At 36.2% G+C, this 25,655-nt stretch overlaps 1 protein-coding gene across 1 annotated transcript in view; it reads left to right on the forward strand.

Annotated features, from left to right (window-relative positions):
- COL24A1 (collagen type XXIV alpha 1 chain) overlaps positions 1–25,655 on the forward strand; it is a 378,135-nt gene that overhangs the window by 13,843 nt on the left and 338,637 nt on the right. The window contains exons 2-3 of the mRNA XM_068961180.1: positions 12,747–14,098; positions 21,704–21,757. Of these exons, the coding sequence (XP_068817281.1) occupies positions 12,747–14,098; positions 21,704–21,757 (1,406 nt within the window). The remainder of the gene's footprint in view (positions 1–12,746; positions 14,099–21,703; positions 21,758–25,655) is intronic.

A 25,655-nucleotide genomic window follows, 5' to 3' on the forward strand; every position in this document is an offset into this window, starting at 1 on the left:
ATAAGGTTGACGTCATCTGCATATCTGAGGTTTTTGATATTTCTCCCGGCAGTCTTGATTCCAGCTTGTGCTTCATCTAGCCTGGCATTTCGCATGATGTACTCTGCATATAAATAAGCAGGGTGACTATACAGCCTTGACATACTCCTTTCCCAACTTGGAACCAGTTCATTGTTCCACGTCTGGTTCTAACGGTTGCTTCTTGACCTGCATACAGATTTCTCAGGAGGCAGGTCAGGTGGTCTTGTATTCTCATCTTTTTCATAATTTTCCACAGTTTATTGTGATCCAGACAGTCAAAGGCTTTGGTCAATAAAGCAAAAGTAAATGTTTTTCTGGAGCTCTTTTGCTTTTTTGATGATCCAGTAGATGTTGGCAATTTGATCTCTGGTTCCTCTGCATTTTCTAAATCCAGCTTTAACATCTGGAAGTTCATGGTTCATGTATTGCTGAAGCCTGGCTTGGAGAATTTTAAGCATTACTTTACTAGCGCTGAGATGAGTACAGTTGTGTGATAGTTTCAGCCTTCTTAGGCATTGCCTTTCTCTGGGATTGTAATGAAAACTGACCTTTTCTAGTCCAGTGGCCACTGTTATGTTTTCCAAATTTCCTGGCACACTGAGTACAGCACTTTCACAGCATTATCTTTTAGGATTTGAAACAGCTCAACTGGAATTCCATCACCTCCACTAACTTTGTTCGTAGTGGTGCTTCCTAAGGCCCACTTGACTTCACATTCCAGGATGACTGGCTCTGGGTTGGTGATCACACCATCATTATCTGGGTCATGAAGATCTTTTTTTTATAGTTCTTCTGTACATTCTTACCACCTCTTCTTAATATCTTCTGCTTCTGTTAGGTCCCTACCATTTCTGTCCTATATTGAGCCCATCTTTGCATGAATGTTCCCTTGGCATCTCTAATTTTCTTGAAGAGATCTCTAATCTTTCCCATTCTATTGTTTTCCTCTATTTCTTTGCATTGATTGCTGAGGAAGGCTTTCTTGTTTCTCCTTGCTATTCTTTGGAACTCTGTATTCAGATGCTTATATGTTTCCTTTTCTCCTTTGCTTTTTGCTTCCCTTCTTTTCACAGCTATTTGTAAGGCCTCCTCAGACAGCCATTTTGCTTTTTTTGCATTTCTTTTTCTTGGGCATTGTCTTGATTCCTATCTCCTGTACAATGTCGCAAACCTCTGGCCATAGTTCATCAGGCACTCTATCAGATCTAGTCCCTTAAATCTATTTTTCACTTCCACTGTATAGTCATAAGGGATTTGATTTAGGTCATACCTGAATGGTCTAGTGGTTTTCTCCTCTTTCTTCAATTTCAGTCTGAATTTGGCAATAAATGGACATGGAACAACAGACTGGTTCCAAATAGGAAAAGGAGTCCGTCAAGGCTGTATATTGTCACCCTGCTTATTTAACTTATATGCAGAGTACATCATGAGAAACGCTGTGCTGGAAGAAGCACAGGCTGGAATCAAGATTGCCAGGAGAAATATCGATAACCTCAGATATGCTGATGATACCATGTTTATGGCAGAATGTGAAGAAGAACTAAAGAGCCTCTTGATGAAAGTGAAAAAGGAGAGTGAAAAAGTTGGCTTAAAGTTCAACATTCAGAAAACGAAGATCATGGCATCTGGTCCCATCACTTCATGGGAAATAGATGGGGAAACAGTGGAAATAGTGTCAGACTTTATTTTTTGGGGCTCCAAAATCACTGCAGATGGACTGCAGCCATGAAATTAAAAGACGCTTACTCCATGGAAGGAAAGTTATGACCAACCTAGACAGTGTATTGAAAAGCAGAAACATTACTTTGCCAACAAAGGTCCGTCTAGTCAAGGCTATGGTTTTTCCAGTGGTCATGTATGGATGTGAGAGTTGTGACTATAAAGAAAGCTGAGTGCCAAAGAATTGATGCTTTTGAACTGTGGTGTTGGAGAAGACTCTTGAGAGTCCCTTGGCCTGCAAGGAGATCCAATCAGTTCATATTAAAGGAAATCAGTCTTGTTTGTTCATTGGAAGGATTGATGTTGAAGGTGAAACTCCAATACTTTGGCCACCTGATGCAAAGAGCTGACCCATTTGAAAAGACCCTGATATTGAGAAAGATTGAGGGCAGTAGGAGAAGGGGATGACAGAGGATGAGATGGTTGGATGGCATCACCCAGTCAATGGACATGGGTTTGGTAGCTCCGGGAGTTGGTGATGGACAGGGAGGCCTGATGTGCTGTGGTTCATGGGGTCGCAAGGAGTCAGACACGACTGAGCGACTGAACTGAACTGACTGCATTTTGGACTCTTTTGTTGACTATGATGGCTACTCCATTTTTTCTAAGGGATTCTTGATTCTTGCCCACAGTGGTAGATACAATGGTTATCTGAGTTAAATTCACCCATTCCAGTCCATTTTAGTTCACTGATTCCTAAAATGTTGATGTTCACTCTTGCCATCTCCTGTTGGACCACTTCCAGTTTGCCTTGATTCATGGACCTAACATTCCAGGTTCCTATGCACTATTGCTCTTTACAGCCTCTGACTTTACTTCCATCACCAGTAACATCCACAACTGGATATTGTTTTTGCTGTGGCTCCATCTCTTCATTCTTTCTGGAGTTATTTCTCCACTGATCCCCAGTAGCATATTGGGCCCCTACCCACCTGGGGAGTTCACCTTTCACTGTCCTATCTTTTTGCCTTTTCATACTGTTCATGGGGTTCTCAAGGCAAAAATACTAAAGTGGTTTGCCCTTCCCTTCTCCACTGGACTACATTTTGTCAGAACTCTCCACCATGAGAAAGGGTCTATTTGTCATTATGCAAATCTGTGCTCATACATACACATATGAGTTGTGTCTTGCTCTTTGCTACCCCATGGACTGTAATCCTCCAGGCTCCTCCATCCATGGAGTTTTCCAGGCAAGAATACTGCAGTTGGTTGCCATTTCCTACTACAGAGGATCTTCCTGACCTAGAGATCAAACCACATCTCTTGTCTCTCCTGTGTTGGCAAGTGGGTTCTTTTCCACTAGCGCTACTTGTGAAGCCCCCTATTTGTCATTAGTTTGTAACAAAACAACAACAAACCAAAAATTGCACTGATGCCTAAACAGGAGGTATCATCTGAACTGTCTTGTCAGATGAGTAAATTTGGCATGAAGGGACATTCTTATCAGGACTCTGAAAGAATGCATTTTTTTAAGCTTTGATATAGCAAGAAATTAAAGGAAAGTTAAATGTCAAGGGTAGAAAATATAGAATGAGAAGATAAATCATTGAGAAAAAATGCATAAATTAGTATAAATTAGGGGGCAGTTGCGAAGACCACACTTCCTTTGACACCAACTGCAAATTTGAGGATCCCAAAGACCATTTTCAGTCTCAGCAATGCTCTAGAAGGATTCACAGAACTCAGGGAATTCTTTTATACTCTCAGGTATAGTAGATGTCAGCAAAAGGATACAGATTAAATCAATCTGGAAAAGATACTCAGGGAGAAGAATCTAGGAAAGTCCCATATGTGGTGTGTCCAGTTATCCATTCCTAATAGAATCATGATAGTGCCAACCTCCCCAGCAATAATATGTAGTAATATGCACAGAATATTGCCAAATGATAAAGCTTGCTAGGAGGGTATGAGATGTGAGATTAGAAATGTAGGCAGGAGGTTACATCATTAAGGGCCTGAGGGCTGAACTAAGATGAATGAGTTTTGTACTGAAAGCTAGAAGGACTGCTGATGCATTATAGGAAGGAGTGTCATGAACTAATCTTCGTTTTGTTCTGTACTTTACCAAGCTTTCTGTGGTAGCAGTGTGGATGAGGGGTGGGACAAGGATGTCATACAAGACCAGCTGAGCTACAGGAGAAGTCTAGGAATACTGGAGTAGGTAGCCTATTCCTTTTCCAGGGGATCATCCCAACCCAGGAATTGAACTGGGGTCTCCTACATTGCAGTTGGATTCTTTACCAAATGAGCTATCAGGGAAGTCCTAGAAATCTGTTAGGAGGCTAATGTTAAATCTGGCTAAGTAAAGAGAACTCAGCTAAGGGTTGTGTTGGATGTGGTAATTGAATACAAAATGGATGGGAAGAGAAGTATTAAAGCTAATTACCAGGTTTCTGGGATAGATGATTGGGTTGATTAATTCATTCAAGAAATACTGTGGACCTACTTTTTTTTTAGTCATTGTCCTAAATGTTGGAATATTATGATAAAACAATATGAAGTTCTTCTCTTAGGTACTTACATTTCAGCCAAAGAGCCAAGTAATAGGCAAGTTTATATACACATATATTTTCTCCTAAATTTTCAGTATTACAAAGAAATAATAAAGCTCAGTGAGTCAGTAGAGTTAGAGAATGACTGGGGCAAGGAGGATGACTATTTTATAGTTTATGTAATATGGCTAGGGAAAGCCTCTCTGAACAGGTCATATTTGAGCCTAGATCAGAATGAATTAAGGGTTTAGAGCATTCTAGGCAAAGAGAAAAATGAATGCAAATACTGTGAGTTAAAAATGAATTCAGTGGCTTTAAGCCATAAGAAAAGACCAGCATGGCTTGAGCAGAGGTGGGATGAAATGAAAGGACAGATGAGATAGGCAGGAAGTGACCTGTTGACATAGGTTTCGTGCATCGTGTCAAAGTTTGGATTGCATTTTTAGTATGATGGGAAGCCATTGAATTTTGCTCAGGAGAATAACATGATATAATTTGCACTATGGAAACATTACTCAGACTGATGGTGTGGTGTGGTAGTGGGGATCTTCACTGAGAAAGACACTAATGTAAGAGGAACAGAAGTGGGGTAAAATGTATTGAATTAGAAGTGCTAGTGGGATAGCTAATCTCTAGTGGATAAATTGAGTGGGTAATTAGTTATTCAAACCTCAGAAGAGAATTTTCTGAGTCAGCATATGTGGTTACTGCAACCATGGTTTAGATGAAGTCATTATGTTTGATGTTTACAGTAAAAAGAGCAAAGCATTGTCTTGGAAACACCATAATGTATTTTCTATTTAAGAAGCAAATTGGTGGAGATACAATCAGTTCTGCCATTGGGCCACCACATATGCATTCCTGAAAGTTGTCATGCTAAAAGACTGGCTCCAGAGGACTGCCTGCATTCAAATTCTGCCTCTGAACTTTCTAGTTGGATGACCTTGGGAAAATTTTTTAAATTCTCTGTGACTTGTTTTTATAGCTCTCAGATGGATTAACAGTAGCACATACTTCATTATGTTACAGAAATTACCTGGCTTAATATAGTAAAATTCTTAACATAGTTCTTGGTACATAGAAACAATTTAATTAATGCTGCTATTCTTATTCTTTAAAAAATTTACACCATCTAATGAAGTGCCTGATTGATAATAAATATTCTTTAAATGGTAACTAGTTTCCTAAGTGACACAAACTCGATTGATTTCCTGGTTAGAGTTAACTCATGAAACAAGTAACTTATAGACAACTGAGATTTTTCTTGCTCTATTCATCAGTACCAATTATCTAAATTTAAAATTGCAATTTGGTGGTATCTAGGGCTAGGCATAAATTAATGTAAAAAGTCTGTCCTATGATAGAAATCTTTTTCTTTTTCCTCCTGTTCTCTCCACCCCTCTTGTCTGTGACTTTTTATCCTTAAAAACTCTCTGCAAGCATGCCTCATTTTATTACACTTGGCTTTATCACATTTCTCAGATATTGTGTATTTTACAAGGTGGACATTTGTGGCAACCTTATTTTAATCATGTCTGTCCAGTGCTGTTTTTCCAGCAGCATTTGTTCACTTTCTACCTCTGTGTCACTTGTGGGTAATTCTTGCATATTTCAAACTTTTTCATTTTTATATTTATTATTGTGATCTGTGATCTGTGATCAGTGTTTCTGGTACTGTTGCAAAAAGACTCCAATTCTCTGAAGGCTCAGATGGTGGTTAGCACTTTTAGCAATAAAGTAGTTTTTAATTAAAGTATGTACATTATTTTTTAGACATAATGCTGTTGCATACTAAATAGACTACAGTATAGTATAAACATAAGTTACTATGCACTGGGAAACTAAGCAATTTGTGTAACTCACTTTATTCCAATATTGACTTTATTGTGGTAGTTTGTAACAGAGCCTGTAATATCTCTGAGATATTTCTATATGCTCTCTTTAGGCATCTACTCAAAACATTTGCTAAACATTCACGATGAGATGAGAATGGTTAAAACTAGAATAATAATTAGAGTTCACATCAGATACCAGCTCTGGTGGCTACCTAGAGACTGTTCTCCACTCAGTTTTCTGTTGGGGAAATAATCCTGCCATGATTAGTGAGGCTTTCCAAGGGCAACGAGGTGGTGTGGAGAGCACCGTGGCTAGAAGGCACTGCGGAAGGTAGACGCTGAAGATGTTAGACTCTGAAGTCAGTCTGATTGTGCTCAAATTCATTTCTACCTTTTATCAACTGTATCCTTGACCAAGTTACTTAATCTCTCTGGACCTCATATTCTTCATCTATGAGATGAGTATTGACTTTAGTATAAACTTAAAACTCTAAGATACTTTCTTTTTTCTGTTTCGGAATATCATACAAATGAGATAAGGTGAATGAAATAGTAAAGGAACCCAAAGACTGCATTTCCAGTAAAACTAGGTACTGATATAATCTTCAAACTCCCCAGTTCTGCTGAGAAAAGCAGATGCTCTGTGGAGTAAAGTCAATAGAAAGATTTCAGAAAGTAACCGCAAAAGCCAACTTCCAGAAAGTGAGGAGCACACCTAGAAGTACTTAACCTTTGAAAAGTGAAAGTGTTAGTTGCTTAGTCGTGTCCAACTCTTTGCAACCCCATGGACTGTAGCGAATACTGGGGTGGGTAGCCATTCTTTTCTCCAGGGGATATTCCTAATCTAGGCATCAAACCTGGGTCTCCTGCATTGCAGGCAGATTCTTTACCTTCTGAGCCACCAAGAAAGCCCCGTTGTATCTAACAAGTGCCGCAGGATCTGGGGAGAACCAAGGCTGCCCAGAGGGAAGTACAAGAAAGAAGCACAGGTAAAAGCTAAATGGCTCACTGGGACAGATCTCAAAAAAAAAAAATGTAAAAAATCTACTTCCTAAGGTGAAGGATTCATTCTGAAGCGTATGTCAGTGGGAGTGATTACAGGGAAGGAGAGAGGAGTTGTGCACAGAGCTGGGTGTAGTCCTCCTAGACTAGCTTTGGTTCAGAGAAGGTGGGACTGTATCAAGGAGCCATTTGAGCAGGAAACTCCGATAATGCTGAAACAAAACCTCTGCTTTTGAGATTTGGCAGGAATGGCTCTCCACTTTCTCCCAGCATCCTTCTAAAAATTGCTTGGATGTAAAACCATAAGAAACTAAAATAGAAAAACACAACAAGCTCAAATGTAGGGGAAAACAAGCAAAAATGAGAATGTGCACACAGAAAAACAATCCCTTCTATGGGAGGAAGATCATAAAGCAGAAATAGAAGAGCTCAGATATATTAAAAGGATATGAACTGTGAGCTTGTAGAACTCAAAGGAAGTAGTAAGGGAAAAAACCCTTTTACAAATCAAAATGAAATTGGAACACAAAGAGATTAGACATTATAGGAAGCAGAAGATATGAGAAAATCAAACAAATGGAACTGAAGATAACATTTACGGAGCAATGACATAGAGGACAGCAATGGAGATTCAGCATATTTATAATAGGAGTTTTTGAAGGAGAAAATCGAAACTATAAAATACAATAAACACTCAAGAGAACATAAGATTCGCAAGAACTTAGCAGTAAAAAAAAAAAAAAAGATGAAAACAGGGAAAAGAATCTCTACAACAAATGGGCATACTATGTGCCAGACACAGAGACATTACTTTGCCGAATAAGGTCCATCTAGTCAAGGCTATGGTTTTTCCAGTGGTCATGTATGGATGTGAGAGTTGGACTGTGAAGAAAGCTGAGTGCCGAAGAATTGATGCTTTTGAACTGTGGTATTGGAGAAGACTCTTGAGAGTCCCTTGGACTGCAAAGAGATCCAACCAGTCCATTCTGAAGGAGATCAACCCTGGGACGTCTTTGGAAGGAATGATGCTAAAGCTGAAACTCCAGTACTTTGGCCACCTCATGCGAAGAGCTGACTCATTGGAAAAGACTCTGATGCTGGGAGGGATTGGGGGCAGGAGGAGAAGGGGACGACAGAGGATGAGATGGCTGGATGGCATCACTGACTTGATGGACGCGAGTCTGAGTGAACTCTGGGAGTTGGTGATGGACAGGGAGGCTTGGCGTGCTGTGATTCATGGGGTCGCAAAGAGTCGGACACGACTGAGTGACTGAACTGAACTGAACTGATGTGTCAGACACAGTTATCCAGAATGATCAATATGAAGCCATATCCTAATAAAAAGTCACTGTACTTTGAAGATAAAGAACATAACACATCTTTGGGGTGTACTGGTTTAAAAACAAAAAAATTGAATCACTTAGAAGGAGAAAACTGTTAGCTGGCTTCAGATTTTTTGACCCTAACGTCAACACCTAAGGCCGGTGGAAACATAATTGTAAGATATTCAAAGAAAGAAAATACCAACAAAGAATGTTACATTCAGTGAAACTTAAGGTACAACATTACCAATCATTTAAAAAAGTCAGGAAAGGTTCTCATGAACCCTTCTTAAGGAAACTAATAGAGCATAGACTTCAGCAAAGAGAAATGACTACGAAAGACTGGTTCTATTTAACGGAAGAAGATATGGGAATGAAACAATATGAATAGCATATTAACTGGCAATATAGAACTGATACAGCCACCAAAAAAGGGGGAAGAAAAAGAGGAAAAAAAACCCAGGAAGTAGATTAATTTTGCTGATTGGTTCATCAGAAGCTGAGAATTAAATATTATCTGAAGCAGATAAATTAAATAGAAAACACTGTAAGGATAGTACTTAATGAAAAGGTAAATACTAAGAAAGATTATCCTGTTGACTAATATTAGGTGATAAAGGAAAAAGGGACAAAAAGGAGAAAAAATAAAACATTGTTCACTAAAATTAATAGCTATGTCTAAAATGGACTAGGGACATTGTATGCACTTACAACTTTAAAAGTAAACTTTAAAATAGAGAAACCTTTCTTATCTCAAAAGAACTATATGCAATAGCAAAGGAAACACATAGTGACTTTAAAAATTAAAATGGGAAAGCAAAATATGACAGATTAAGCAAACTATGACATCAATGAATGTAAATAGATTTAATTTTATATTCAAAGAAAAAATTTTCAGACAAACAAGTCAAACTACTTCCACTTAAGACAGTACTTCAAAGTGGATAAAAATAAAGTATATGCAAAGGTTATCAGATAATGCAAACAAAATGTGAGGGCAAAGGGGCTTCATACCAGATAAGGCAGAGGTCATAAACAAGATAGACATTACCCCTTATCATTTGAAAAGGTGCAATACCCAGTAAATATATGAATATTATGACTATCTCTGTATAACAACCATAGCATTAATATTCATAAAGTTAAGGCCACATGAGATAAAAAGCCAAAAAAGATAAAATAGTGATGAGACTTTGTTAATCTTTTACTCCATGATAGATTAACTGTATAAAAAGGAGGGTATAAAGGATATAAAATAAACAATGAGGTTCAGCCAACTGGTTTTAAATTCTGTACCTTGAAAACCGTTGTAAGTACTGATCAAACACTAAAAAATTAACCATTTATTAGGCTAAATTTCAAAAACAAAAAGTGCAACCTAGACACCATTTCTAGTCACAATGCTGTTAGGTTTTACTAAGAAAATCAGAAAATAAAACCTAACTGGAAAATTTTGCATTTCTTCTTAAGTCATTTGGGTCATTGGGAAAAATACAAGTAAAAATTGCATACTTTCTAGAAAACTGCAAAAATGAAAAATCATACAAAATGAAAAGTATACATCAAAAATCTATGGGATACAGCTAAAACAGTATTTAGAAAATGTACTGCTTAGGTACTATGAATAAGTGTTCATCTCTAGAAACTAGAAAAAGAAATCAAATGAAAGTAAGAAAAAATAATAAAGATAGATGCAGAAAATGATATAGAAAGCAGACAGAAAATAATAGAAAGGATAAACAAATACAAGGCTCTACTTTTGAAATAAGCAATAGTTACCCTTAAGAACATAGACCAAAATATTTAAAATTGGAAATTTTAAGAGAGAATCTGAGGTAGGGAAACAAAAATAATTTCAAGGGAATATTATGATGATTTCTGAATAATACATTTGGAGCCTAAAAGGAAGTTATTTCCTAAAAATATAAATTTTAAAAATTGATTCAAGAGATAGTTGAAATTTTGCATAGATTAACTGACATGAAAGAAATTAGGGTGAATGAAGAGCTATCAATGAAAAGGCCAACATGATAACCTTGATTTACAACTGAGTGTTATTTAACTTTTGAGAAAAAAATTTAAAGGAATTTAAACTGTTCTAGGCCATAAAAAATAAAGTCCAACATTATAGTTGTATAAAGATAGTATAAAAATGGAAAAACCACAGACCAGTCTTAATGCAGTATGTCTATATATAAAATACTCAACAATCAGTAAGGTATTAAAAGAATAAAATACAATGATCAAGTAGGTTTTATTTTAGGAATGTAAGGATGGTTCAAAAATTAAATTTTTTTGATTATTAAATGCTTAAAAACATTTGATTTTTACAAAGCCTAGCTATGTGTCATAAAAACTCAGAATGAAAGGAAGTATACATGTATTGTATATTAGAATTGAAGGAGGCATTTATATTATGTGTATATGAATATAAATATTGAAAAGATGTATACTGAAGTTTTAAAATAATACTTTCTCTAGTATTTCATTCTAATAGAATCAGAAATTTGAGGTAGTAGATAGCAGGGGTTAAATACAAAGATTGGTTTTCTCTGGGCAAGTAGCAGCCCTAGATATCATACCACTTAATTCTGACTTTTTGTTTGTGGAAAAGTAGCTGATCTGGCATCATAGAATGATAACTTTCACACACTTTATTATTATATATACTTCAAGCATTGTGACTTTCATATTAGCAGTGTTTCTTCCATAGTTTATTTCTTGAATTGAGAATACCCTTAGAGGCAGTTAGCATTGAGAATACCCAAAGTCACAGATAAGCCCTTATGTTTCAGAATTGTAAATTTTTGTTGAAGATTGGGAATGATCTAGCTGGCAATTCATGTCTTATATTAAAGCAAATAGCCATATTATGGAATAAAATTAAAATCTGTTATGAATTATTTTAAAACATAAGACATCAACATTTTTTTGCATGTTTTTATGGGGCCTCTTTAAAGTATTTCCCCAAATTCCTGGAGATGCATATAATTTATAACTGCTGTCAGGAATATTTTGGTGGACATCTGCTACTGTATTTGCAGTTTGTAATAAACATGAGTTATCAAATATCTACTAATCTCTTATGAAAGGAAAACTAAGATGATGTGTAATCTTGCTGGCTAATCTTCAAAAATCTTAATTTTTCCTCACTTATGGTTATAAATAAATAGTTCTTTAATGTACAGTGATACAACTGGGAAATTTATCACCCAAAGAATAACAAAGATCACATGACTATTTAAGCTGTTCTGTATCTTTGAGAAGATTTATTATTTTTTACAAATGGTATATAATTTTGTTGGACTCTAGGGGTACATGTTACATCTGATCAGATTTGGGTGGGGCAAATTCATTCATTCAGAAGTTATAGAAAAGTTTGAAGAGAAATATAATAGATAATATAATAAGTATAATAAATATTCTAAGCAGACATAGAATCCATCTTCCAAGAGTTTATAATTGGATAAGGGAGATAGGCAATATACTATCAATAATATTACAATGAAAACTAGAAAAATCATAATTATAAAATATATGTAAAACCTATATTTTAATAAAAATTATTAAGAAAGTCTATAAATTACAGGGAGGCCTGGCGTGCTGCGATTCATGGGGTCGCAAGGAGTCGGACACGACTGAGCGACTGAATTGAACTGAACTGATAAATTATTTGGATTAAGAATTACTGTGGAGGACCCAGACAAAATAGAAGAGAGAGGAACATGTAAGGGAGAGAAAAATATACAATGATCAGCAACTGTAAGAATTTCAGTTGTCTTGTCCAGAAGTTTTCAGGGTACTGGGTACTATATGTGTAGCACACACTTAAGGAATTAGGCATAGGGAGGGCTCTTATGTAACTTGCAAATTATTGGAAGGCTAAAGAGAAAACATTCTGAAAAATTATAGTTTAAATGGGTGTGTGAACTTAATTTATAAAATGGTTTCCAAACTTAAAATTTCTTTTTGTAAGTCTGTCTCCAGTTTCTCTTTATCACAGAAGTCATAAAATTTTAAATTCTAAATTAAAGAAGTAAATGACCGTCTGGGAATCTTTGAACATATACATTCATTGGAGTAACAAATAAGTTTCCTAACTGGAAGAATGAAGGAACATTTATTAAACTTTGGGCATAGGGATATTGGGGTGTGTGTGTTTCAGATGATAAAGAGTAACATTTTACTCTCCCTTTCCATACCTCTCATTACCTAGAAATTAGTTATTGATAGAGCATGTTTATTTTAGGGATTACTGTTGATACCTACAAGGAAGATTTTCTTACTCAAACATTTATATGAACACATGAATGCCTAAGCTTCTTTCTCTCTTTCTCTCTCTTTTTAATTTCCAGGCATAGATATTCTTCATCAACTAGGCCTTGGAGGCAAAGATGTAAGACACTCTTCATCAGTGACCGCTGTACCACCATCATCTACACCATTACCTCAGGGGGTCCATGTAACAGAATCAGGTGTCATTTTAACAAACAATTCCTGTATTGAATCACCTCTTATGAAAATTTTACCAGTCAACTTAGAACAGCCATTTACAATATTAATTGGGTTACAGTCACATAGAGTAAACAATGCATTTCTCTTCAGCATTAGAAATAAAAATAGACTGCAATTAGGAGTACAGTTATTACCTAAAAAATTAGTGGTATACCTTGGAGGAAAGCAGTCTGTTTTTTTCAACTACAGCGTTCACGATAAGCGATGGCACTCATTTGCCATTGCTGTTAGCAATCAAGATGTCTCAATGTTTGTTGAATGTGGAAAGAAATATTTTAGCAGAGAGACTCTTTCGGAAGTTCAGACCTTTGATTCTAACAGTGTGTTTACCTTGGGAAGTATGAATAATAATTCTGTCCATTTTGAAGGAGTAGTATGTCAGTTGGATATTATTCCTTCTGCAGAAGCATCTGCAAACTATTGCAGATATGTGAAACAGCAGTGTCGCCCTGAGACAAGCCTTCCTCATACAACTATTGTATCAACTAAGATACCAGAAAACTCTCTCCTGCCCAAAAGATTGGGTGAAAAAGTACTGTCACAGGACACACTTACTGAAAACAAAAGTGTTCTAGATTTCACAAATAATGATTCTGTGGCAGTGAATAAACAACAAGAAAACCAGATATCAAGATCTCAGTTAACTTCTCTTCATTCACAGAATGTCTCTGCTATGGATCTTGTGAACCATGTGATTCAGACCAAAGAATTGATCACTGAGCAACTTATTCAGGCAAATTTAAGCCTGCCAACGTCCCATGGTAGCCTCAATGAGCCAAGGAAAAAAAACAAGGATAAATTTATTTCTCTTCTAAATGCGTCGGACAATATCACACAACATAATGATAAAGTAACTGGTCTGTCACCACTTAAGAAGATATCATCCAGTCTTCCACATATAAAACAAGATGCAGTTAAGAATCTCAAGAAGGCTATCACAGCAAATTTGCATACTAATGAACTTATAGAACTGCAGCATATTTTAAACACAACCTTATACAGAGTGCCAGATGAGCCATCTGTGGATAATCACCTTGATCTAAGGAAGGAAGGTGAATTTGATCCTGATGCTACTTATCCCATCGAAAATAGCTATGAAACTGAGCTTTATGATTATTATTATTATGAGGATCTTAATACGGTGCTCGAAATGGAGAATCTAAGAGGGCCAAAAGGGGACACTGGACCTCCTGTAAGTTATTATTTTTAAAATATGTCTTAATGCACTAATTTACCATCCATTTCAAAAAGAATTCTCTGGGCTGAACAATATAGAACAGATTTGTCTTAAGTATGTAGCCTGGCTTACTGTGAGTGCATTCATGGTTGCTATAATATATCCAACCAGAATGCTACTCTGGCTCAAATGTTGTACTTTTAAAAAATGCTTGGGTGGCTCAGAAGGTTACTTAATTCTGGCAAAGTGGTGAGTAAGCTATGTTATTCTTGTTCAGTTAAAATTCAATCAGGAATTGAGTTGCTAAATACAGATCAGCATTCTATTTTATTGAAAACCTGTAGACTTAATGCATAGTCATGTTAGGAGAGAATATTAAAGTTAGAGTAGACTAAATAAAAATATTTTGAATACATTATTAAATGTATTTTCAGCAAAGTAATATCATATGAATTAGAATATTACCTTTTAGATATAATTTTATAGTGAGTCATTGGGGAAAAGCAAACCCTTATATTATAGAAATTAAAATATTTCACTTAGGATTATAAAGAGTAACATTTCATTATATCTTCCATGATATGACCAATTTACATTTATAAGTTAATAGAAGTTCCATCTACCTCATGCAAAAATAGCCACTCAGCAGTCCATCAGTCCATTCAGTAGGAAAAAAGCCAAGTCACTTCCTTAGTAATTCATTAACAAAGCTATGAGATAATAGATTGATGACTTTAGCTCTGAAATTCTTTTGTCACGTAGGTGCAGTTACTGATGGATGATTTTTTTAAACATTTAACACTCATTTAAAGCTATTTAAAATCACATTAGAGACATGTTTTTACCTTTCATATTTTGAATACCTTTAAACAATAAACATATATCTTTAGAAATCTTTTTTTTAATTGCAAGCAGAATAAAATATATCTTAAGATATTTCTTGATTTGACGGAAGTAAAATTTGAGACATTTGTTTAGTTCCAGAAACCATAGAACAAGAGATGATGCCACTTGCTTAGCTTGTGTTTCTTTCATGGTTATTACTCAAAGTAACCTGATAGATATTGAGCAATGCTTAGAGTGAATGTTTAAAGGATTTAATAAAATCAGAAGAATATATTATAGAGAAATAGTTTTTCAGCTAGTAGTAAAATTGAGCCACTAGGCAGGTCATATTAAACAGTTAAGGAAGCTGTTTAGTTTCTTCAAAAAATGTCAGAGATGACTATTAATCTCTGCTCTAAATCCAGAAACAGTTATTTCGGCAATGGTTGGTGAAGCAATAATAGTCCACAGATACTTCCTTAGTCTCTCCTATGGGCAAAGCAGAAACATAAATTGTGTAAAACAGAGTCACTGCTCAGAAGGAGCTTATGCTGTGGTAATAGCGATACAGAAGTACACTATAACCTGTCTCATGGTCAGGTAAGATACATGACCCTGAGAGATGCAAGTGAAACATGTGGAGTACACATTTTCAAAGGTAAGAAAAATTTTTTGAGGAGAACTCTTTGAAAGATCACTTAAGGCTGAGCTGTTCAGGATCGGTTCTTGTGGGCAAACTTAGAACCTAGACCTCAAATAATGGATAAGATTTTGATAGGTGAAAGAAACTGTTGTATCTTTTATGTAGGAAAACCAGCAAAATAGCTATAATTTATTGAGATTTTTTTACCTGTGGCAGGAACTCTGCCATGCCCCTTATGTTCGTTATCTTAGAAAAACTTGATAAGTTTGGTATTATTACCCTCATTTTTCAGGTGAAGAAACTGAAGCCCAGAGTAATTTGTTTGCTTGCTCATAACCACATGCCAATAAATGATAGACCCAGGATTTTGACCCTAGAGGTAGGTTTTCTGCCTCTAAAGGTCAAACTCGTTCACAATATGAGGCTGAATAATGGTAGATACATGTAAGGCCAGGGTACACCTATACAGGTTGTAGAGGTCTCAATTTGCAAACTAATAGTTCTGACTTTATCTTGTTCTCAGTGGGGAATTTTATAGGTTTCTAAGCAGAGGTATGAATAGGGAAGTCAGTCTGTGGCAGTGCCCAGAACAGACAGGAAATTCCTGTTATCATCTGGATGTTAAAAAACTAGGACATTATCTAGAATGACAGCAGTGAAAATGCAAAGGAAAAGTAGCATTCAGGGGAGATCTTGAGGGAAGGTTTGGTAGAACTAGGAAATTAATTGGACTTAGGGACCAAATGAAAAGAAAGAGGATCAAGGTGGCTCTAAGGTTTTAAGCCTGTGGGTTGAGAGACTGGTGATACCAATATAAAAACCAGTAATTAAGACAGGAAGTTGATTTTAGGAGAAGAAACCAAGTTAAAACATTTAAGGTGCTGTTGGCAAATCAGTAAGCTGTTCAAAGAGTTGAAGAAGGTGAAGTGAAAAGAGAAGTCAAAGTAGGGGGGTATAGATTATGGGAGTTTTCCCATTAGTGTTATAGAGTCAAGAAATTTGCAAGGAAAGGACTTGGCATAGAGTCAAGAGCCAAATTGTAAGGAATGTTTGCTTTGTGGTTATAGAAGGAAAAATAAAAAAGCAGAAATGTGACGGGATAGACAGATGGGACAGAAAAATATAGTTAGCGTTAGTCACTCAGTCGTGTCTGACTCTTTGTAACCCCATGGTAGCCTGCCAGGCTCCTCTGTCCATGGAATTCTCCAGGCAAGAATACTGGCATGGGGAGCCATTCTTTTGTCCAGAGGATCTTCCTGACCCAGGGTCAGGATCAAACTCGGGTCTCTTGCATTGCAGGCAGATTCTTTACCATCTGAGCCACCAGGGAAGCCCATAATACCGTCTCATAAAAGCCAAAGATGAGAGTTTTGATCAGCGGTGCTGAAAGACTGAGATAAAGTAGAGGAAATCCTTTGGATCTTCTGGTGGGAAAGTTGTTATTGAACTTTGATAATGATTTCAGCATAGTGTAGAAGTCTAAAGGTAAATTTTAGAAAGTGTATGAGAGAGTAAATGGTGATGAAATGATGAACTTCATAGAGATTTTGCACTGCTTCTTGAAGTGGATTAAGCCTGAGGACAGCCTGATCTTTCCTACTTGTTGGTGCCTGTCTTTCATCTACATACCCTTGATGTTCTTTTGATATCTTTGAAGTTCATTTCACTAAAGCTATTAGGTTCTGTGTCAGTTTTTTCTGGTACTCTTTTGATCTGAGTGTTTTGTTTTGTTTTGTTTTTTTACTTACTAAAGAAACATCTCTCCTTATATTCTCAGGTATTTTTCTTATCCACTTTTCTATATTCTTCAGGCACACCAGTATACACATTTTAAAAGTCCTTTGTGATGATAGTATTTATTATCTTCTCTACAATGATGTCCATGTGTTTGCTTTTTTTCCGTTTTATTGTATGTAAATTCAGTTAAACTACATCCATATTCCTTGACTGATTTTTTTTCAGTTGTGGTCAGCTATTATTGCTTCTGATGTGGATTTAGTCTATAATTCTTTCTTATTTTGCTGTTTCAATCTTGAAGCTCTTTTGGCTCACATTTCATTACCTTGGTTGTTATTTTTGTCTTTTATGACTCTTCTTGGAGCTTTTTGTAGAAAAACAGCATCTTGAAATTTTTTGGGTTTATAATGAACTCTATGAACTTCTTTCTCTGCATGGAGTAATCCTTTTCTGGTAAGAAATTTTCATTTACTTTAATTTATGTTTCTGTCCTCACACTCCCCCCAGCCCCTCAAAATGTATAGGTCCCTTGCTGGTTTCTTTCTGGTTATCGCTCATTTTTAAAATAGAGACACCACTGTTTGGGCCACTATGTGTTTTAGCATGGTGCAGGGACAGGCAAAAGGGAATAATGTGGAGTAGAACACAGCATCAAATTTAAGTTGCTGCCTTCAATGCCATCTTTCAATATGTATTGTATCCTCTACCTAGAAATGTATCTCCTCTCATTTTCATGTGCATGAAGCCCTCTGTATCGATCTAGAAGTGATTTGATGATTTATGCTCTTGTCTTTTACCTCCTCCCTGCACCAGAAATTTCCTGAGGTTAGGAGGTTTGTTGTAGACCATAAAAATGATGGGTTCTTCCTTTTCAGCTCTGCCTTCCTTGCTCTTGGTTGTTTGAACTGGATCTTTGCAGGGTCATGAATTAGATTCCCTGTGGCTTTACCATTCCCTTGAACTTAGCTATTGTCATTAAAGGATCATTGGCATGAACTTTCTGGACTGATATACTGTTAGATATCTGTAGTCTGTCCCAGGTTTGAGGTCTGAGGAGGGTTTTTTGTTTTTAGTCATCTTTCAGCATCTTTCCTTATTCCAAAATGTCTCACTATTTGAAAGATAATTTTCATATTTTGTGGTTTGTGGTTGTGGTTGTTTCTTTGTTTCATCAGAGAGGTTTTTTTCTTTTGGTATTTTTTGTTGTTTTCAGAGGGTTTTTGAGGGAAGGAGAGTAGCTTTAAAAATGTTCTCATTCTGCTATCTTTTATAGAAATTCTCTAGTGACCCATTTTAGAATGTAAATTAGATCATGTCGTTTATCTGCTTAAGACTCTTCAGTGACAGGAGAGTATAGCAATTAGAATAAATTAAAAAGTCTTTATCATGACCCATGCAGTCATATATCATCTGGCCTCTGTTTTCCTCAGCAACATCATCTTGTTCCACTTTTGCTTACTTCCACTGTTGGCTTTCTTTTAGCTCCTTAATAAGATTGTATTTTTTGTTTGTTTTATTTTACTCATGCTGTCATTCATTTTATTCCTATTTTCAAATTTTATTTTCTCTTCTTTCCTCATTCCTCTTCATTTTTTAGGTCTAATTTAGAGCTTCCTCAGAGACACATTCTCTCATAGAACAATATAAATTATGTGCACTCTGTTGATCTCTCTTGGTTGCTTGTTCTTTTCTTCATGTCACTAAATAAAATGCATATTATATGTTTATTTGTTAGTGGATGTCTTTTTATCTCATTGTCAGCTCCAGGAGGCTTTGATGCTTACTAATGTTTATTGAGTAAGTGAATGAATCAATGAGTGAGTGAACTATAAAAAGAAATTTAGATGCAAGACTTCCAAGATCAACCAGACATTACTCTCTTACAAATATTGGATACATTTACTTCAGTATATTACCTTAGTAATAATAATATTGTACCTAACATTGAGTACTACTTGTGCTCCATGCATACTTTTAAAAAATTGCTCTGTAGTTTATGGTTAATTACTCTATATCAGACGTAGTTACAAGTATTTTATATACAATAACTTTAATATCCACTATAACATCATCAGTGTTATAAAGATGAGGAAACTAAGTCTTAGCAAGAGTAGCTGACTTGTCTAAGGTCATTGATCAAGTAAATGATTGAAGCATGATCTGACTGTAGACTGGATGATTGCCAGGCTTCCCTGGTGGCTCAGACGATAAAGCATCTGCCTACAATACGGGAGACCCAGGTTCGATCCCTGGGTCGGGAAGATCCCGTGGAGAAGGAAATGGCAACCCAATCCAGTACTCTTGCCTGGAAAATCCCATGGATGGAGGAGCCTGGTAGGCTACAGTCTATGGGGTCGCAAAGAGTCAGACATGACTGAGTGACTTCACTTTCACTTTGAATGATTGCCATAGCATTGCTCTTTAACTGAATTATACTTTCTCTTAATAATTGATAATCTGAAAGTTAAAGTGCCTTTTCTAGTACTTCTTTTATAGAAAATAATTCATAAAAAAGTCATATCATATAAAATTGCTTTCCTTCTCTGGTTTCTAGGAAATGCCTATTAATAACTTATTCTCAAAGATATAGAAATAAAAAATTGTGAAGACAAGTTAAAATTTATTTTTACTTATTGCTAATTAATTCAAATATTTTAATCACAGCATAAATATACTTTTTTCCCCCACTTCCACTATCTACTATGAACTGTAATAATTGCTTTTTCAGTGTGAATGTAGTAGTGTTTCTTTTGTCACAAAGTAGCATGATAGGGCAGTAAACCAAACTAGATATTTAATTTTTCATGTAATTTTTTATTTTTAGAGTCTATTTTAGAGGACTTAAAATCATCAGCTGTTAAATTCTGAGGATAAAAGTAGAACCAGAACTAATTTAAAAAGAGTTTTAATTTTTTTTAAAAATAAGTGAAAGTCAAGTTTTGATGGAAGCCAGTGATATAGTAGTAATTCTCAAAATATTTGAATAGTTCAGGATGGAGAATAGAAATATTACTTTTATGTGATTGAAAGAGAAATATTACTTTTTTAATTTTAAGGAATACATGAAAGGTTTTTGTTAAGGGGTATAAAAAGGCAAAATAAAAAGGAAAATGGACAGTTTGAAATATACAAAGAACATTAGAAAACTGAAAAAAAATGAAAGAAAGCATCAATAAAGGAGAACATTTCAAAGAGAAAAATGTTACATGACAATGAAGATCAGTAGGTCATGCTATATGTTAATGGTAGGGCTAATATATTAACTTTGACATGTTTAATATCAAAGTTCATAGTATTTTTACTGGAGTAATGAATGAATGTTTGTAAAACATTGTATATAAATGTAAAACATAGCTATCTGTATGCTCTGAGACATCAGGAATAATGCCATGGCAGCAGAATGCTCAGTAACAATGAAATGAACAGGCAGATGAATGAATGAAAATGTATTAATCATATCCCAAATGAATATTTATTCCTCTACCAGTTGATTGTTAAAATAAGTTAAAAAAAGATAATATAAGGCATTAATATGTGGAAGCAAAGTAGTAGTTTCCTATTTCTTATTTTATATATTTCAAAAATGACATTTAAAGAACTCAGAATACCTTAAAATTGATCTGTTTTTACTTTTTTACTGTTTTTACTTAAAATTGATTTTGTTTTGACAAAACCATTTAACTCTATTGACCTCTTGGTATGCTGCATTTTGTGTAGGGCAGATATATTACTGAATATACTAGCTCAGCTGGTAAAGAATCCATCTGTAATGCAGGAGACCTAGGTTCAATCCCTGGGTTGGGAAGATCCCTGGAGAAGGGAATGGCTACCACTCCAGTATGCTGACCTGGAGAATTCCACGGACTGTGTATAGTCCATGGATTCGGAAAGAGTTGGACACAACTGAGCAACTCACATACTAGAAGGATCTCATTGTAACAGTTTAACACATTACACAGATCTTTGGTATAAGTCTTCTAAAAAAACATAAAATGGTCAATGCTTTACTTTTTCAAGGCAAGTCTTCTTTTGAAAAGTGTTTGGAAAAAAACCAAAAAAACCTGTAGTTGTTGGTCTCCAAACCCTAAATTGAATTCCTCTTTCAGTAGTAAAAGTAAACTTAGGTAAAAAACTACCCACAAAACTACTAGTTATGGTCCCTGTAAAAACCAGATACAGTGGCTATAACCATAAGTCACAGAGTTCCTGATGCCATATCTGACCAGATTAAAGAGGACGTCTGAATTTCAACTCTCCCTCCTGCTGATTGAGGTGAGGGGTTTCATGTTATTTTAAAATCATCATCAGCTAGTAACTGGGGATCAAAAAAGAGCCATGGAGTGAAATCTTCACAAGACTTGTGAGAAACGATGTGTCTATTCTCTTGTCTAATATCTCAGCATTTGTTTTCCAAGGGTCCCCCTGGCCCGGCAGGCACCCCAGGTCCATCAGGAAAGAGAGGTCCACGGGTAAGTGGATGGGCTCCATTTCTCACTTGCTGTTAGAGTTGGTAGCTTTCCTGTATGCTCTTCCTACTGTTGTACAGTCTGTACTTCCTCTGGAAATCCGCCTGGATTGTCAAACTTAGCCTGGCCTTTGCCGATTCAAGAGAAGCTTGGGAACACGTGCCACTTATTTATTTGAGTGTAAACACCCAGCCAAAGCATTCTCTGTGAACATGCCCAAAAAGATAATCAGATTTGTAGATTCGTGATTGTTTTGGTGCTACTTGTAGCGTTATTCTTAGTTATAAAGTGATCTCATCTGTAGTTGATAGTCCAAGGTGGGGATCATTTACTTTGGGAAATGAAGAAGAGTGGGCAGCCTTAAAACAGTGCATTCCTGAATTACATAGTGGAAAATATTGGAATTATAAACTAAAAAAATAATTGTCCAGAGAAAAAAAGCTTCCTCAAGGGTAGCAGTAGTTTTTCACATTAAACAGGTCCAACAAAAGATTTATTGCTGTGTTAGAATTCATTTCTTTCAAACCTCAAAAAAAAAAAAAAGTGAACTTTTACTAGCAGAAATTCTTCAAAGAGCTAGAAAAGGAATTATGATTGTATGTTATAAAGACAAATGTAAATACCATATATAATCCACTTTCATTCCTAATTTTTGCTTATCATATAAACAAATTAATCTAAAACTCACCCTAAAATGCTAATTTAAATGGTCCATATTCACATCAAGCTCTTGCTGATGTGAGGCTCAAGATGAATGCTTACTCTGCTCTAGCTGTTTAACATTTTTTTTCTTTCTCTGTACTTGATGACCTACCACATTCCTCTCAAGAGTGTTTTCTAAACTTCTCCACTCTCCTCCAGCCAGCAAACCATTTCTGTCCTCGCCCTCCTCTGTCAGGAGACCCTGGATTTTGCTTTCTGAGGGACTGAGTCCCCTTTGCATTAATTATATTCCCTCTCCACTGCTAAGGCTGTTCTTCCACAACTTAACCTTTTCTATCCCTAGATTTTATCTTATTTGGCAACAAACAGCAAATTATTATTATTATTTTTTTTTAAGTACGAGATTTCACTGATGCTAATTTTTCCTAAAGTTATTGTCCTTGCTCACTCTTGCACTAATGAGCTCTGTGGAATACTTTATACCCATTGGTCCCACATCTACATCAACAAGTCATTTGTTAATCCTCATAAATTTTCCCACCTACTTTTTTTTTTTTAGTTTTTTTTTAAAATTTTTATGTTTACTTTATTTTACTTTACAATACTGTATTGGTTTTGCCATACATTGACATGAATCCACCACGGGTGTACATGCGATCCCAAACATGAACCCCCCTCCCACCTCCCTCCCCACAACATCCCTCTGGGTCATCCCCATGCACCAGCCCCAAGCATGCTGTATCCTGCTTCAGACATAGACTGGTGATTCGATTCTTACATGATAGTATACATGTTTCAATGCCATTCTCCCAAATCATCCCACCCTCTCCCTCTCCCTCTGAGTCCAAAAGTCTGCTATACACATCTGTGTCTTGTTTGCTGTCTTGCATACAGGGTCATCATTGCCATTTTTCTAAATTCCATATATATGCGTTAGTATACTGTATTGATGTTTTTCTTTCTGGCTTCCTTCACTCTGTATAATCGGCTCCAGTTTCATCCATCTCATCAGAACTGATTCAAATGTATTCTTTTTAACGGCTGAGTAATACTCCATTGTGTATATGTACCACAGCTTTCTTATCCATTCATCTGCTGATGGACATCTAGGTTGTTTCCATGTCCTGGCTATTATAAACAGTGCTGTGATGAACATTGGGGTACATGTGTCTCTTTCAATTCTGGTTTCCTCGGTGTGTATGCCCAGCAGTGGGATTGCTGGGTCATATGGCAGTTCTATTTGCAATTTTTTAAGGAATCTCCACACTGTTTTCCATAGTGGTTGCACTAGTTTGCTACAAAGCCACAGTCATCAAGACAGTATGGTACTGGCACAAATACAGAAATATAGATCAATGGAACAAAATAGAAAGCCCAGAGATAAATCCACACACCTATGGACACCTTATCTTTGACAAAGGAGGCAAGAATATACAATGGAGTAAAGACAATCTCTTTAACAAGTGGTGCTGGGAAAACTGGTCAACCACTTGTAAAAGAATGAAACTAGATCACTTTCTAACACCACACACGAAAATAAACTCAAAATGGATTAAAGATCTAAATGTAAGACCAGAAACTATAAAACTCCTAGAGGAGAACATAGGGAAAACACTCTCCGACATAAATCACAGCAGGATCCTCTATGATCCACCTCCCAGAATTCTGGAAATAAAAGCAAAAATAAACAAATGGGATCTAATTAAAATTAAAAGCTTCCCACCTACTTTATTGAAAAATTTATTTTTGAAGACTACACAAATGAGTGAAAGTGAAAGTGAAGTCACTCAGTTGTATCCAACTCTTTGTGACCCCATGGACCATAACCTACCAGGCTCCCCTGTCCATGGGATTCTCCAGGCAAGAGTACCTGAGTGGGCTGCCGTTTCCTTCTCCAACACAAATGAGAGGTCATGAAATCTAATTTTTTCCCTTAGTTTTCATCTTGCTAGATATACTTCCCATGTTTGTATTGCTATCATTCCTCCCCCTTCTGAAACACAATGCTTTATTAATTCAGAAGTGAAAAAAACCAGATAAATATTAAGTATTTCTATGTTAAGATAGAGGTATAACTGAAGGAAGAGGCTTCCCTCATAGTTCAGTTGGTAAAGAATCTGCATGCAGTGCGGGAGACCGGGTTCAATCCCTGGATCAGGAAGATCCCCTGGAGGAGGAAATGAAAACCCACTCCAGTATTCTTGCCTGGGAAATCCTAGGGACAGAGGAGCCTAGTAGGCTACATTCCATGGGGTCGCAAGAGTTGGACATGACTTAGCAACTAAACCACTACATAGCCAAAGGGTACAGAGGTGGGTTCCAAGCCCAAATGAGTATAGACGCCTTGGAGACCTGAAAGGCTTTCTGGGGATGAATCCTTGTTCTTCTATTTGCTGATTGTATGAACCTAAGTTTACCCATTTGTAAAGGGGAATAAATAACCACCCTGCAGGATTGTTATATGGATTAGTAATAATAATAATAAAATAAAGCAGTAACAGTTCCTTGGATATGGTAGGTATTTAGTAAATAGAAGCAGTTATTGAATTCAAATGGACAAATACCACTTTTTTCTTACATTCCCCACACTGCATGGCTTGTGGGATCTCAGTTCCCCAACCAGGGATTAAAACTGGACCACAGGCACTGAAAGCACCAGATTCTAACCACTGGATCACCAGGGAATTCCCTAAATTGACAGATATTCATTGGGAATCTGATATGTGCTAAGTATTACACTGGTGATATTAAAAACAGCTGCTTTTCAAAGAATTTATAATCCTAGAACTAAACAGCACATGTCATGAAGTTAAAATAGCAATAAAATATTAATAGAATTGTCCCAAGGCAACATATAATTAGTTGCAAATTAATTTTATATGCAGCAGTTTCTGTGGGATTGAGTAGGAAAGAGAAATCACCTCATGCTAGCCAGGATTTAAAGGTGGTATCTCGGTTGACACTTGAACATGATTTGAGCAGGTGTAGGAGAGGCATGGTTAAATGAGGTAAGTCTTAAGGCACGCATCATAGCATAAACAAAACCCAAGTGCAGAAAGGGTTACTGGATGTTGAGAGGAGAGTAAAACAATTGCACTTTGTTATTTTTGGGCTTCTTACTCGGCACAACTTTTAGAAGTAGTGCTGAGCAATGTGGCTGGAGATAAGAGGTGATAAATAAGGGACATAAATACCTCAAAGCAGTGTTTTGAAGCAAAAAACAGAAACCACAGTTCTG

The sequence above is a fragment of the Capricornis sumatraensis genome, chromosome 2, assembly GCF_032405125.1.
Source record: "Capricornis sumatraensis isolate serow.1 chromosome 2, serow.2, whole genome shotgun sequence".
Lineage (NCBI taxonomy): Eukaryota > Metazoa > Chordata > Mammalia > Artiodactyla > Bovidae > Capricornis > Capricornis sumatraensis.